At 53.4% G+C, this 12,659-nt stretch overlaps 1 protein-coding gene across 1 annotated transcript; it reads right to left on the bottom strand.

The window, feature by feature from the left end:
* Positions 1-6,934: 6,934 nt before the first annotated feature.
* On the bottom strand, positions 6,935-10,201 carry LOC119111691 (hapless 2). Its single transcript, XM_037235497.1, has one exon. The coding sequence runs from the start codon at positions 10,001-10,003 to the stop codon at positions 6,935-6,937; it is 3,069 nt and encodes a 1,022-aa protein (XP_037091392.1). The 5' UTR covers positions 10,004-10,201.
* Positions 10,202-12,659: the final 2,458 nt, after the last annotated feature.

Raw genomic sequence — 12,659 nt, 5'->3', positions numbered from 1 at the left:
ATTATGCCGACATCAGTAGGCTCACATGTAGGGCAACTCACTCTACGACTTTGGTGTCTTTAGCTATCTTAGTTTTTGAGATGTTAGCGGGACAAACTGTCCCCCGCCCCACCCGAACGAAGGGCATCCAACCGGCTACCCCGCCCCACCCGAACGAAGGGCATCCAACTGGCTACCCCGCCCCACCCGAACGAAGGGCATCCAACCGGCTACCCGGGCGCGTGTTAAGCCGTGGCTAACAGGTGAACGAAAATATTGACACATCCGAAACAAGTACCTTGGAAAGCTTTAAGACATAAAATCGTACATTTAGAAGACAGTCCGGGCGCATATTTTATCCGTGCGATCTTTGGATTGATGGGAACAACGGATTGACTTGTACAGCGCCGCGAAGTGGTACTGTAATCTGGTGGTGGAACTGGACGAAGACAAAATCTCTATTCTTCTTGTTGTTGTAGCTGTTAACCTGTCCAGAGGACAACCTCAAAGTTAAGATACGCCTAGTCTAATCTTTGAACAGTACGAATCAATTTGAAAAGACATTTGGGGTCATTATTTCACTCCGATCGTTCTCGCACGCATGGCGCCCTCCCCCTGTGCTCCTTGCAGTGGCCAACGCCGTTCGGTTTTACGAAAATTGCAATGCAGACCATCGCTGTCCTTGCTGTCGAAATTTCGGGCGCGTAGGCTTTTTCGATTCTTTTCGATTCCTTTCGATTTCGGCTTTTTCGATTCGAAACATTTCGATGTAATTTGTTTCACTCGCCGATTCTGAAGCAGAATAAGGGTTCTCAGGCAAACGTCGTACAGTCGAGTTCGTTTTCGAACCCATTTCAGCCCACTCTATTTGATACTAATGAGAGCTCTTATTTCTGAGCAAGGGGTCCTCTAGAGTAGAGCATTAGGGGGCACATTATTGTTCCCGGTCTAGAGCTGAAGGCCCATTCCGTCCCACCGCGCGGTGTCTTCTGGCTGTCATTCTGGCGACATGGGTCGGGATCCCCTGGTCGACCCGAAGGCCCATAGAGGAACGAATCATATCACATAGGTTCCGTCCCTAACATGGGGGCCCTTCTCTACCGCGCAGTTGACTCCAGATCGACGCAGGACCCCTCATTGACGAAACAGCATCCCTGATCGCCGCAGGGGGTCCAATCATTGACATATAGAATCCAGTTCGGCTTAACGGGTCCATGCTGGAATTGCGTTGGAGGGCCCAGCGTCAGGTACGCTTCGGCCACTGTTCGGGCCCGCTCAAGCACGGCTCCTGGCCTGCTCAAAGCCATTTGCTGCGACAGGACCCCTGATAGGCACTGTGGTCGCTGACCCACCCGTAATCCCCTCATTGTGTCGGGGACTCCGAGCATTGCAAATTGCGAGCCCTGGCCTCGTTCCTGCTTGGAAAATGGAATCCAAGGGCTCAGACGGATATTGAGTCGAATGTTTGGCTCCGTGTCGAGGCTCTATATAAGAGGGACAGAGAACTCTAAAAAGAGGGCCCTAGTAGAAGCCCTTTGATTGATATTTCAGGTTACGGCACTCCGAGTGGGGGGCCGGACCCGAGTCCAATCAGGCCATTGATCTTTGGTGCTGAGGGACCATTTAATCCCCTCTTCGGACCCCTGCAAACACGGCTCCAGCCTTGTCCTTGCTTTGGAAATGGGTCCCAAGAGCTTTGATCGACACGGAGCCGACTGTTCGGTGTTGGTGCTCGCTGGCCGAAACCGAGAAACTCTCTGCCTCAGGGTGCCCAAGCAGTACAAGAGGCCGTCTAACTGACGTTTGAAACCACGGCCCTACGGGTGGGGTCCCTAATGCGACCTACAACCAGCCCTTCAGGCCCTCCAGCTTTCCAATCAGGCCGTTGATTTCTGGCCTCGAGAGACCCTTCGGTCCTTCTTCGGACGCCCTCAAAACCGCCCCTGGCCGACTCGGGAACACTTGCCACCATAGGGCCCCTGTTCGGCGCTGTAGCCCACGACCGACTCAGGAGCTCCTTATTGTGTAAGGGACCCAGAACATGTCAAATCACGGGCCCCGGCCTCGTTCCTGCTTGGGAAATGACCCTAAGGGCTCCGACAGACATGGAGCTGACGGCTTGGCTCAGTGTAGAAGCCCTATACCAGAGAGATAGAGAACCTTAATAAGAGGGCCCATATATAAACCCTCTGGCCGACAGTTCAGGTCGTGGCACTACGGGTGGAGGTGGGCCCGAATCCAAGCGGAGCGTTGATCTTCGGTCCGGAGGGGCCATTCGGGACCTGCTTCGGAACCCCAGCGAACACAGCTACTGGCCGACTCGGATCATTTGCGGATACGGGACCCCTGTAAGACACCGTGGGCCCCTGAACGACATGCTCATCGTTTCACTGACCCCGGCTAATGCAAATCGCGGGCTCGGCCTTGCTCGTACTTGGGGAATGGACCTCCAGGTCTCAGACTGACAGCCGATTGTTCAGTATTGGTGGTCTCTGACCGAAATAGAGGCTCACACTGCTCCAGGGTTCCCCAAACGATGCAAGAGGCATGGTGACTGACATTTGGGCCACGGCCTTGCGGGAGGCAGGACATCCTTAATATGACATACAACCGGTCCTTCGGGCTCTTCAACCTTCCAGTCGGGTCCTTGATCTTTGGTCCTTAGAGGCCTTTCGGCCCTCTTCGGGCCTTCTCAAACAAAGCCCGCCACCGACTAGAGGTCACTGGCCAACACATAACCTCCTGTTACAGACTGTTGGCCTCTGACCTACACAAGGGCCCCAAACACCGTTTCAGGGAGCCAGATCAATGCGAGTCGTGGTCCCGGCCTTGCTCCTACCCGGGAAATGGGCCCAAGGGTTCAGACTGACAGAAAGCCAACTGTTGGGTGTTCTTGGTCTCTGGCCGACTTTGACACCTGCATGGTCTCATGGGGTCCTCGAACGGTGCAACAGGAACTCTGATTTAAATTTCGGGTACGACAGGCTGTGCTTCTTTATGTAACCTACAGTCAGTCCTTCGGGCCATTATGCCCTTCATCCGGGCCCTTGACCGTGGATTCCGGTGGGCCACCCGGGCCCCTCTTCGAACCTTATCAAACACTGCCCTTATTAGGCTCGAGGCTCCTTGGAAACACAGGACCCCCTGTTAGGCACTATGGGGCCTTTGACAGACACATAGACCCGACCAATGTAAATCGCTGGCCCCGACTTTATAGCTGATTGGGGGGCCCTCCGGCCCATACCGACACGGAACCGTCTGTGTAGTACTGCTGGTGCCTGACCGACGTACAGGCCCATATCGACTTTGGAGTCCCAGATCGGCGCAAAAGGCCCTATGACTGTCATTCATTTGAGGGCCCGCACCCGCAGGCGGGGCCCCTGAATAAGACTCCGACCAGCTTCTCGTGTCCTTAGACCCTCAATCGGGCCCTTGATCGTCGGATCCGGTGGGTCCTCCAGGCTCTTTGGGCCTCCTCGAACACTGCCTCTGGCCAACTCCGGGCCCCTTGCCAACACAGGACCCCCGGAAGGCGCTGTGAGGCCGCGACAGAGAATACTGCCCCGACCGATGTAAGTTACTGGCTCCGGCTTCGTCCCTGCTGGGAAAATGGGCCTTCAGGCCCATGCCACCGCGGAACCGGAGTAACTGTGAGTTACTGGTGATGTCTGACCGATGTATAGGCCCTTATCGACGCACAGAGCCCCTGATCAGCGCGCAGAGCCTTCTGGCTGGCATTGGAGTGCCCGGCCCTGCGGGCCGGGGCCCCTGAATGCGACCTCCGGCCCACCTTTCGGGCCCTTCGACCCTCATGTTCGGCCCTTAATCGTAGGTCTCGAGGGACTCAAAAGGCCCCTAGATCTCCTTACTCTACTCCTCTTTGATCATTCCCCATGCGGTCAGCATGCTCCCATGCATAGTTTATTAATATTTAGCGTACCTGTATAAGGCTGCCGCCTTGCGGACGACTGTTATGACGATTATTCCGGGAATGAATGCGGGCATAAATAATACCCACGGGGTTCTTCGCCGTCCGTAACATGCAAGAATGTAGAATGCAACGATGCCACACAGGCATAACTGAAGTTTAATGTAATGAAGGCCTCCGGTGTCACTTAACGAGTGTGTACATCACGGCATGCGACACGGAGAAGCATCAATGAAATGATATTGCCATTTTAAAACAAATACATGCTTGAATAGACCCGGCATCGGGCGCTGATCGTTTTCAGGATTCCCAGGCGAAATCAAGTATGCTTTTTGTTTGCCAGGTGGACAGCCACTAGCGTAAGAGACTGTGTATCGTGCGTTCCACGATTCCATGCAAGGGTGTAGTTTTCCTATTTCGTTGGGGCTCAAGCCCTCCTTACTTTGAGAAGAGATTGGATCACACCGATGAGAAACCCGTTTTTAGTCGATTTTGAGGGAAAGGTTAGATCATATTCACTGTTCAGCCCTCCCCCAACTGATTTTGCAACAGTTGTGTTCCTGATTCCATGGTAGGCTTGGTGACAAGTAGTTAAGTTCAGACGCATACTCGTTTTCACGATTCACGGATCCTTAATCTGGATGTCATGCTTCATATTAATCTCCATCGTGTGTTCATTGCTGTTTTATTATTCATCCGGGGTACTGGTCGCGGCTTCTTCGGCTTCAGAATACATTATGCAGTGGGCACATCTCTCAGACGCCCTAGAAAACGCACGGATTCGCCGAACCTAGCGGCGATGACGGCCATTTTGGATCCGACACCCGGAGCCCGCATATGGTATCCGGCTGAAGTGGCACCTGCTGACCCGAGGCGATCTCTGGTAACAGGGCCCATTCATTGGAGCTCCCTACCAACCCCCGGGCGGCCGAGGTTTAAAAGGGAGCATCGAAGAGTATCGACCTGGGACGATGCTCCAACGCCCTCGGTGTCCAGACGTCCGAATCCTTCTGGCTCAATCTCAGCGTCCGATTGTGTCGGCCGGCGACGTTGGTGTGTGCTAGTCGTCTTGTATCTTAATACCTACCGTAACATCCTCAAAACGTGACAATCTCTCGCCCCCTCCCCTCCCCACAGCACATAAGCGTCTGCAGTGTGTGTACGTGCACACGTTCCATGCCTGTTTCTGCAACAATTACCGCCGCCGAGAGCTGGTTGGTGCTGCGGCGACGGAAGGCGTCGGGGGGAAGGGGGGGGGGGGGGCACAGATGGGGCCGATTGTGTGGCGGCCGCCGTGAGGTCGCGGACCGACGCTGTCACACGACGCTAGCGGTCGTGTCGAATCTCCGCCAGATCTCGCCGCGCCGCGCCGAATAACACGCCGCTGCAGATGGAAGGAAACGGCGCGCCGGAGGCCGGCCGCCTGCAAGATCTGTTCTGCCTCCGTGGCTGACGGCCGGAAGCGGAGCGGTGCGCTCGCGGCGGCGGCGCGTCCCGCCGGCCGCGCGAGACAGGTCGCAGCTGGCGCGCGCGCCGGCCGCGCCGGCGGCGGCCGGCCGGCCGTCTGCCGGTTGACCCGCCGATGACCCGACAGATAGCGCCGACCCACCCGTTATTATCCGCCGATTATCTGGATATCTTCATCGGCGGTGTTTTATCGCCTCGTGGCCTCGTGTATCAATATTCATCATCGGCGCGCGGCGCGCGGCGGCCGCCGCGCGAAGCGCCGAGGGCCGGCGGCCGCCACACGCGCCGGCCGGACGCGGCGTGACCGGCGGCCGTCCGGCCTCTATCGACGGTCACATCGTCTGCCAGCAGACTATTTATAGGCGATTGGCTGCCTGTAGCATGCAAGTCTCAGGAGAGGGCATTTTTACGCCTGAAACTCATGTCCAGGAAATTAATTATCCTTGAATTTACAACAATGGAGCAAGGCTGCACCAGAGAATGGCCCTAAAGGTAGCGCCATTCTTGCGAAATTTTTGCTCATTACGTGCAGTTTTCGAGTGCTGCATCAGATATGCTCGCAGGTTCCACTTTTTCTAGAGCCTTACGCGAACCAATAATGTTGACAGGATCGTTTAACTCATGGATAAGCGTGATACAAGGCTGTTCTTCATGCATCACTGACCGGCAGTCAGACAAACATGAGAACGTCTTGCAATCGCCCCACAACACGTGATGGTCTCATGCCGCCGCTGAAATTTGTGGAAAGATATTAAACAAAGTCACTCGTATCATATCATTAGCAGACGAATAGGATATGATAGCATGTGATTGCGCACATTGCAAGCATCGCCTTCATTTTCAGTACGTGCACGCATCCATTTGCAATGCGTTCATGGTTTCTGTGAGGCGAAACGCGTGCAGACGTTGGAGGCACCGCATTTTTCTTTCGTGAGTTCCTGAGGGTCGCTTGTTGGTTTGTTTGCTCGAATGTCTTTCGAAGGCATCTCACGTGTCGGTCGACAACTGACTGCCCTGGATGTGATTGAGTGCACCCTCCATATCTTTAATTGTGCATTAGCATGCAATGCTATCATTGCGGTAAATCATAGATCGAGGGGCCTTCCAGTTGTCGGGCGCCAGCAATTCATTTCAAGACGAACTTCAGAACAATGACAGCTGAATCGATTGGCACACTCGAAAATGAGACAAGTGAGTCCGGAACAGTACGTCAGGTTTGCCATTGTTGCGTTATAAGCTGTATATTTTGGGTCGCATTGCACCCTCAACCTATAAGGTGTGACGACATATGCACGCTTTCACCATTATCCATCACACTTGTCGCTGTACAATACATCTTCTTTTGGTTAGTCCACGCTCAGAGCGACGTCACCTTTGGTCGCACCTGTTCACAGATATCGGATCCTGAAGGTGACAGCTACCCCACCGGTTGCACTGTCGCAATTCGAACCAACCTTTTTAGCGCAAGAGCCGGCAGCAACGCACGCCTTTACACTTCACGCAACTTCGCCCTTCGGCACGCTGCTGAGTACAATCGTCAAAAATCGTTATTTGGACCGTTCACAACTTGCTCTTGGATGACGCCTGCGACTGGCTCAGCCTCCTGGCGCTCCCGGAGGTCGGCAGCGACGCCGAACTCCTACCCGGCGACCCCGCCCCCGCCGAACCCGACGTCGATGTCCTGGTGACCGACCTGGCCGAGCTGCTGCGGCGCGGCGTGGCGCCGCCGAGGCTCGACGTGCCCGTCAGGCTGGCGCGCGACAGCGAGTTGGCCGACGCTCCCACCCGCGGCCGGCTCGAGGACGACAGCATCGTGCCGTTAGATGTGGAGCGCAGGTCGTCGCGGCTCTGCCGGTACCGATCCAGCGCCACGTCCCGCTCAGCCACGCCGCCGTAGCCCTGCGCCCGGTGCTCGGTCATGTCCGCCGGCACGCTGCCCGTGTCTGAGAGCAGCGATTGCCGGGCGCCCAGCGAGGAGCGGGGCGAGCCCTCCAGCTGCGGGCAGCAGCAGAGCACGCGCGCGCACGGCTCCGGCAGGCAGTCGCGGCTCTTGCGCACCCAGTACCAGCACGCCAGTGGGATGTAGAAGAACCAGGCGAGGTTGAGGCAGAACTGCAGCGTGCCGCCCATGCGGCGCACGCTCGGCGTCTTCGTGAGCGGGTGGACCGGGTAGCCGTGCCGGTCGTACTCGACCGGGAAGTGGCGCAGCTCCGGCTCGTAGTAGTGGTTAATCTTGCGCGGCTTGTCGTTGCACATGGCCAGCCCGAACAGGCCTATCGAGTCGGGGAAGACGACGCCGATGACGGCCTTCAGGCAGCCGAGCAGCAGGCCGAGGATGGTGAGACTGATGAGCACTAGCTCCACGTCCAGCATGATCTCGGCGATGTACGGCAGCCGCGACTTGTTCAGCGACGGGATGGCACCCAGGAAGCCCGAGCTGCGGTAGTGAGACAACGACATGGGAGTGCACGCGAACCGCTCGGCTGTGCACGCGCACAGGCAGAACCAGACGCAGACGCAGCGGTCGTGCGGGTACGCGTGGATCCTCCGCGCTGCGACCACCTTGTGCTCGCTGTTGCGCACCAGGGCCGAGCACACGATCCGGTCGCGGATGATCTCGCTGCCGTGGCTGAGCGTGATGTTGAACGTCACCTGGTTCTGCGGTGGGATGCTGGAGGCGACCTTTTTGCTGTCTGGGACCTTATGCGTGCAGGAGGCGATCTGCACGCTGAAATGGGACGACACCAGCCCAGTGTTGGTGACGACCGCGGTCACCAGCGTCAGCACCTCGCCGCTCATGGTGAAGACGTTGGTGATCTGGGCGTGCAGACCGGTGCGGAGAATGCCGATACTGTCGGCGTCCACCTCGACATCCACGTAGCTGGTGTACGGGTTGGTGTGCTTCATCAGCAGCAGGTACTCACCGGAGGCGCGGTTGACCTCGATAGCGTCGCCATGAGGGCTGCCGAAGTCAGCCAGGCGGTAGTGGAGCGCTCCCCCGGACCGCCTGTCCCTCTCCCACAGCTGGATGGGCTGGTTGCTCAGGCAGGAGCCGCGTGGCTTTTCGCACCGGTCCTTCTGAAGGGCGAAGGTGCTGTACGTCGCGCCAATCTTGTCGCATGTCTTCCCGGACATATCAACGAGCGAGCGACTCACCAGCAGGTATTCGCCGGGCCCCTGCAGCTGGGGGTACTCACTCTTCATCTTCTTGTTGCCCGTCATCTGCGGTATGAGCAGCAGCTTGTCCGTAACGTTCAAGATCACCTGGTTTTCGCGCCGCAACACCTTGCCACTGTACGTGGCCACCAGGGTCTGATTGTTTTCCATGTAGTGCATGGAGTCGGTGCCGAGAGTGAGTACCCTGCCGGCGTTGAGGTCGCTCCAGCGCTGCGATCCGTCCGGCAGCTCCTTCTTCGCGTAGACCTGCAGCTGAACCGAGTGGCGCAAGCGCGGCATCTGCACGGCGTTGACGTTGTACCAGATGTCGTGAAGCCGCAGGCAGTGAGCCGACGACAGGTACTTGTCCGGGTCGACGCTGGCCGGCGTGTCGGAGCTGCAGTCCTGCCCCCCACGCGGCTGCAGCGACAGGCTGCTCTGCCGCCTCTTGCGGTTCAGCAGGTTCGATGGCGTGCGGCTTAGCGAGGGGGCTTTAGCCGGCCTCATAGCGGGAATCTCCGCGTTCTTCGACCGAGGAAACAAGCTGGTGTCCCCTTGCGGTGCACCTGGGGCACCATTTGGGTTGCGAAGCCCTTTGTCTTGTCTTGCTTGCCGGTCATGCTCGTTTTCGATATCGGGGGTGTCATTGGTATCCGCAAAGCTGGATAAGACATCGTGGTTAGCTGTTGGTGGCTTAAGCTTTATGTTTGGCGTCATTATTTCGTCTCCCCCACTGTAATCAGGTGTTGGCGACGTGGGCCTGTCAGTTGACGAGCCATTGTTTTGTTGATACCGACTGGCTTGGGCCTCCTCTGCCAGTATGTGAGCGGGTGGTTTTCCCGATGCTGTACAATAACAACAGAACCCCTGACTGTAAGGTATGGGTTTACCTTTCTTGTAAGCGTAGGAACAAGTCGGATGTGCTGAAGAGGTGTCATCACACCCCGTAAAATTGGGCGTTTCATCTTTGTTGACCACCTCTTCGTGAAGCAAACCATTAACAACGTGTATGTTTCTGAACGGATAGGCTTGTAGCACTGGCTGCTGCTGAAATCGAATAGTTACGGGGCTCAACAGCTTAACGATCTTGCTGGTAACATCATCATAACCATGATCGATGTAAATTAGCTGTTCATCTTCGTCAGTAGAGTTTTCAATCATACGGACTCTGTTTTTTATCCACAACGATATCATAAGTTTCCTTTGGCAGTGTGTTAGATGGAAAGGATATTCTGGTTCATCCATTTCAAATTCCTGTTCCAAGTCCAGTCTTCTCCTCACAATCCCTGGAAAATGATCGTCCTCACTGATACCAGCTTCGTCCTTTCGTCTCTCATTGCTGATATCCTCGTCAGATTGTGACGTGTATTCATCACTACATCGTTTAATCAGCACCTTAACGTCAATCACGGATACTGCGACAGGAAATATAAAGCAGAATAGAAGTAAAACATTTGTTTGTGTATCATACATGCTTGGAATGTAGATGTGTGGTACCGAATATGCAAAGACACCTATGGTTTCTGGAAATTGGTAAGCTCTTGTGATCCGCTATAAAATTAACGCCAATTAGCCGGTGCTATGGTTATTGAATATCGTAATATAACTAAAATCTGCCTTAAACTGACACAAAGAACACGTTTTCCATACTCCATCTTGCTCTAACCCAAGTCCCCGTCTACCTAATTTATTTTGCCGCAAAGCGCCGAACGTCGGTCTTCTGTTATAAATGGGCGCATGCCAAAATCTGTACCGCACTTTCAATTGTCAATTTCGGACAGAGCGGGTCAATGTTGTACCTGATGCACAATCGCTTTATAACACCCTGTGCGCACTGCACACTGTGTGCATTAATAAGATAGACGTGTTCTGCTGTTTGTTCTCGCAACATTCAACGGTTTGCGTTGCTGTGAAACCAAATGCTTTACATTCGCATGGGGTTTTGAAAGGACATAGCTTAACAGAAACTATCAGTATGATAACCAAAAATATCTTTTGATAGGATAGTTTTGGGAGCGTTCAACCTTTTCCCTCACAGAATATTTTTACTCAAATATGCTTAGCACACAGCCTATTTAGGGACCTTGTTATTAATTACGTAATCCATCTAAACATCCGCTGACAAACGTTTGCCTGACATTGTGTAATAACATAGTGTACATGTACTACTAACAAAAGGCAGAACATCAAGGTATAAAAACTCGCTTATGCCCCAACAGTGGGCCGAGACCAAAACATTGCGTTTCTTGACTAAATACATAGTGCAAAATGGGGTACCACCCATCCAGATAATCGCATTCCTTTATGGAGTCAGTTCGACGAAACTCCGCAATTCAAAATTAATTTGCTTCCTGCAAGTGCGGCGAGATAATACGCTACATTCAATGCAAGGGAAAGATAGTTAATTACATAATACGTACCTGGAAAGAGCCGCAAGTAAATAGACGTGATATGAGCGCTATCCAAAAGCTCTGCCACATCGTAATAAGTCACGCAGCCACGCACCATCATCAATGATCGCAAAAATCGTCCTCTGTCCTACATCAATCTGAACGAAAAAGAATATCGAATAATTACAATTTGTGTGTCTGTGAAATTCGAGAAAAACATTGTGTCTTCAGAATAAAAAAACTTGCATAAAACGGCTGCCAACATTGCTTTCGAACTGGGCAAAGTTCAGCGTGGTTATGAATGCAACACCTCTTGCTCAACTTTGAACTCCTAAGGCTGCCGTCAGACGACTAGCACATATGTCACACTCTTTCCCGAACTATTGCTTTTAAGTCTTCTCTTGGTCAACATGGCTGTGCATCTCCATGGCTGTGTTCGTCAAGACCCATTATTATACCAATATGCCCAGCCAAGCTCGTTATTTCTAAAATGAAAAACCGATGAAAGCAAGATATGGAACGTTTCTGAGCCAGGTCCCTGATTCGTATTAACCGAATGAATCTAAATGATGCCATGAGTAGTATAGTGACAACTTCAGGGTGATGACTGCCGGCAGCGGTGTCGAAGTTCTTTTTACTAGTCGTCTTAAAGGGTGCATCATTTTTTAACCCGAAATTTTCGGTCCTTTTTTCTAGACACCTCTCGAGCAAACTAGCGCTTTTGCGTAGTTTTTCTCTCATTTCCGTCGGAAATATTTGAAAGGTGATTTTTTATCGCGATGCGCAACGTGCTTTGCGGCGATGACCTTGGCGCCAGAGCTCTTGCTAAAGAAAGCTTATTGAAAAAACCCTGATCCACTGCTCCAGTAAATCAACTCCAAATGGGCAGCCAATCTCGGTGAGCTGGCAGCCAACTGCCAGCTGGCCAGCTACCAGTGCCAGCTTAGCTACGGGAACCACAATGCCGCGACGTCTTACGAGGCTTGTGTCTCTTTCTAATTCACATATGGGTGGTATGAGTGCAAAAGGAATAGGCCTACTAATTTTGGCTTGCTTTTTATAACCTAGATGAATATAAGACAATGCGAAATACTATGTTATGGCATGGGTTTAGTAGGTGCTGAAATAGTATTAATTAAACTTACGTGGCGTATCTAATCAGCGCGGTGATTACGCTGTCATCTTTCATGGGTGCACAATTTCGACCCGCTTATCATGATCCCAGGGAGGTGAAGATGCATTTCAGGTGTCTATACTGTTCGACTGGGTGCAATTATTTTGGCATTGAGGCATTTGCACGGCTCGATCAGTAAATCGATTGCTGCTTCAGGATGACTCAATTTACGATCAATGTGAATCTGAAGATTATAGCCGACGATTATGCCGAGGAGAAATTTACCATGAGTAGCTCTCTCGTTGAGTGGATCATAAACAGCGAAAATTACCCTAGTTTTGCAAGTAATAAAGAGGCGTGAACGAGAATGACTGAGAGATGGTCTATTCATGAAGGGGAGGATCTTCGGCATGGATAAGAAATAAGATTGAGGGTTATCTGTTGTAAACACATTCGTTACAAAAGGCACCTTGTCATGGGCGTAGGTAACACGTCTGCCCGTCGGCGTTTGCCCTCCGGGTGAGCGGCGACCGGCAGCCACCTGGACAGGGCGAAGTTGGCCGACATTGACACCGTCTCGCTGGCTTTGTGCGTCCGGCGCTGCCACCGGGTGCCGCTCGACGCC

Source organism: Pollicipes pollicipes, unplaced genomic scaffold, assembly GCF_011947565.3.
Source record: "Pollicipes pollicipes isolate AB1234 unplaced genomic scaffold, Ppol_2.1 Scaffold_7261;HRSCAF=8764_pilon_pilon_pilon, whole genome shotgun sequence".
NCBI lineage: Eukaryota > Metazoa > Arthropoda > Thecostraca > Pollicipedomorpha > Pollicipedidae > Pollicipes > Pollicipes pollicipes.
This window is presented reverse-complemented; position numbering and strand designations above follow the sequence as displayed.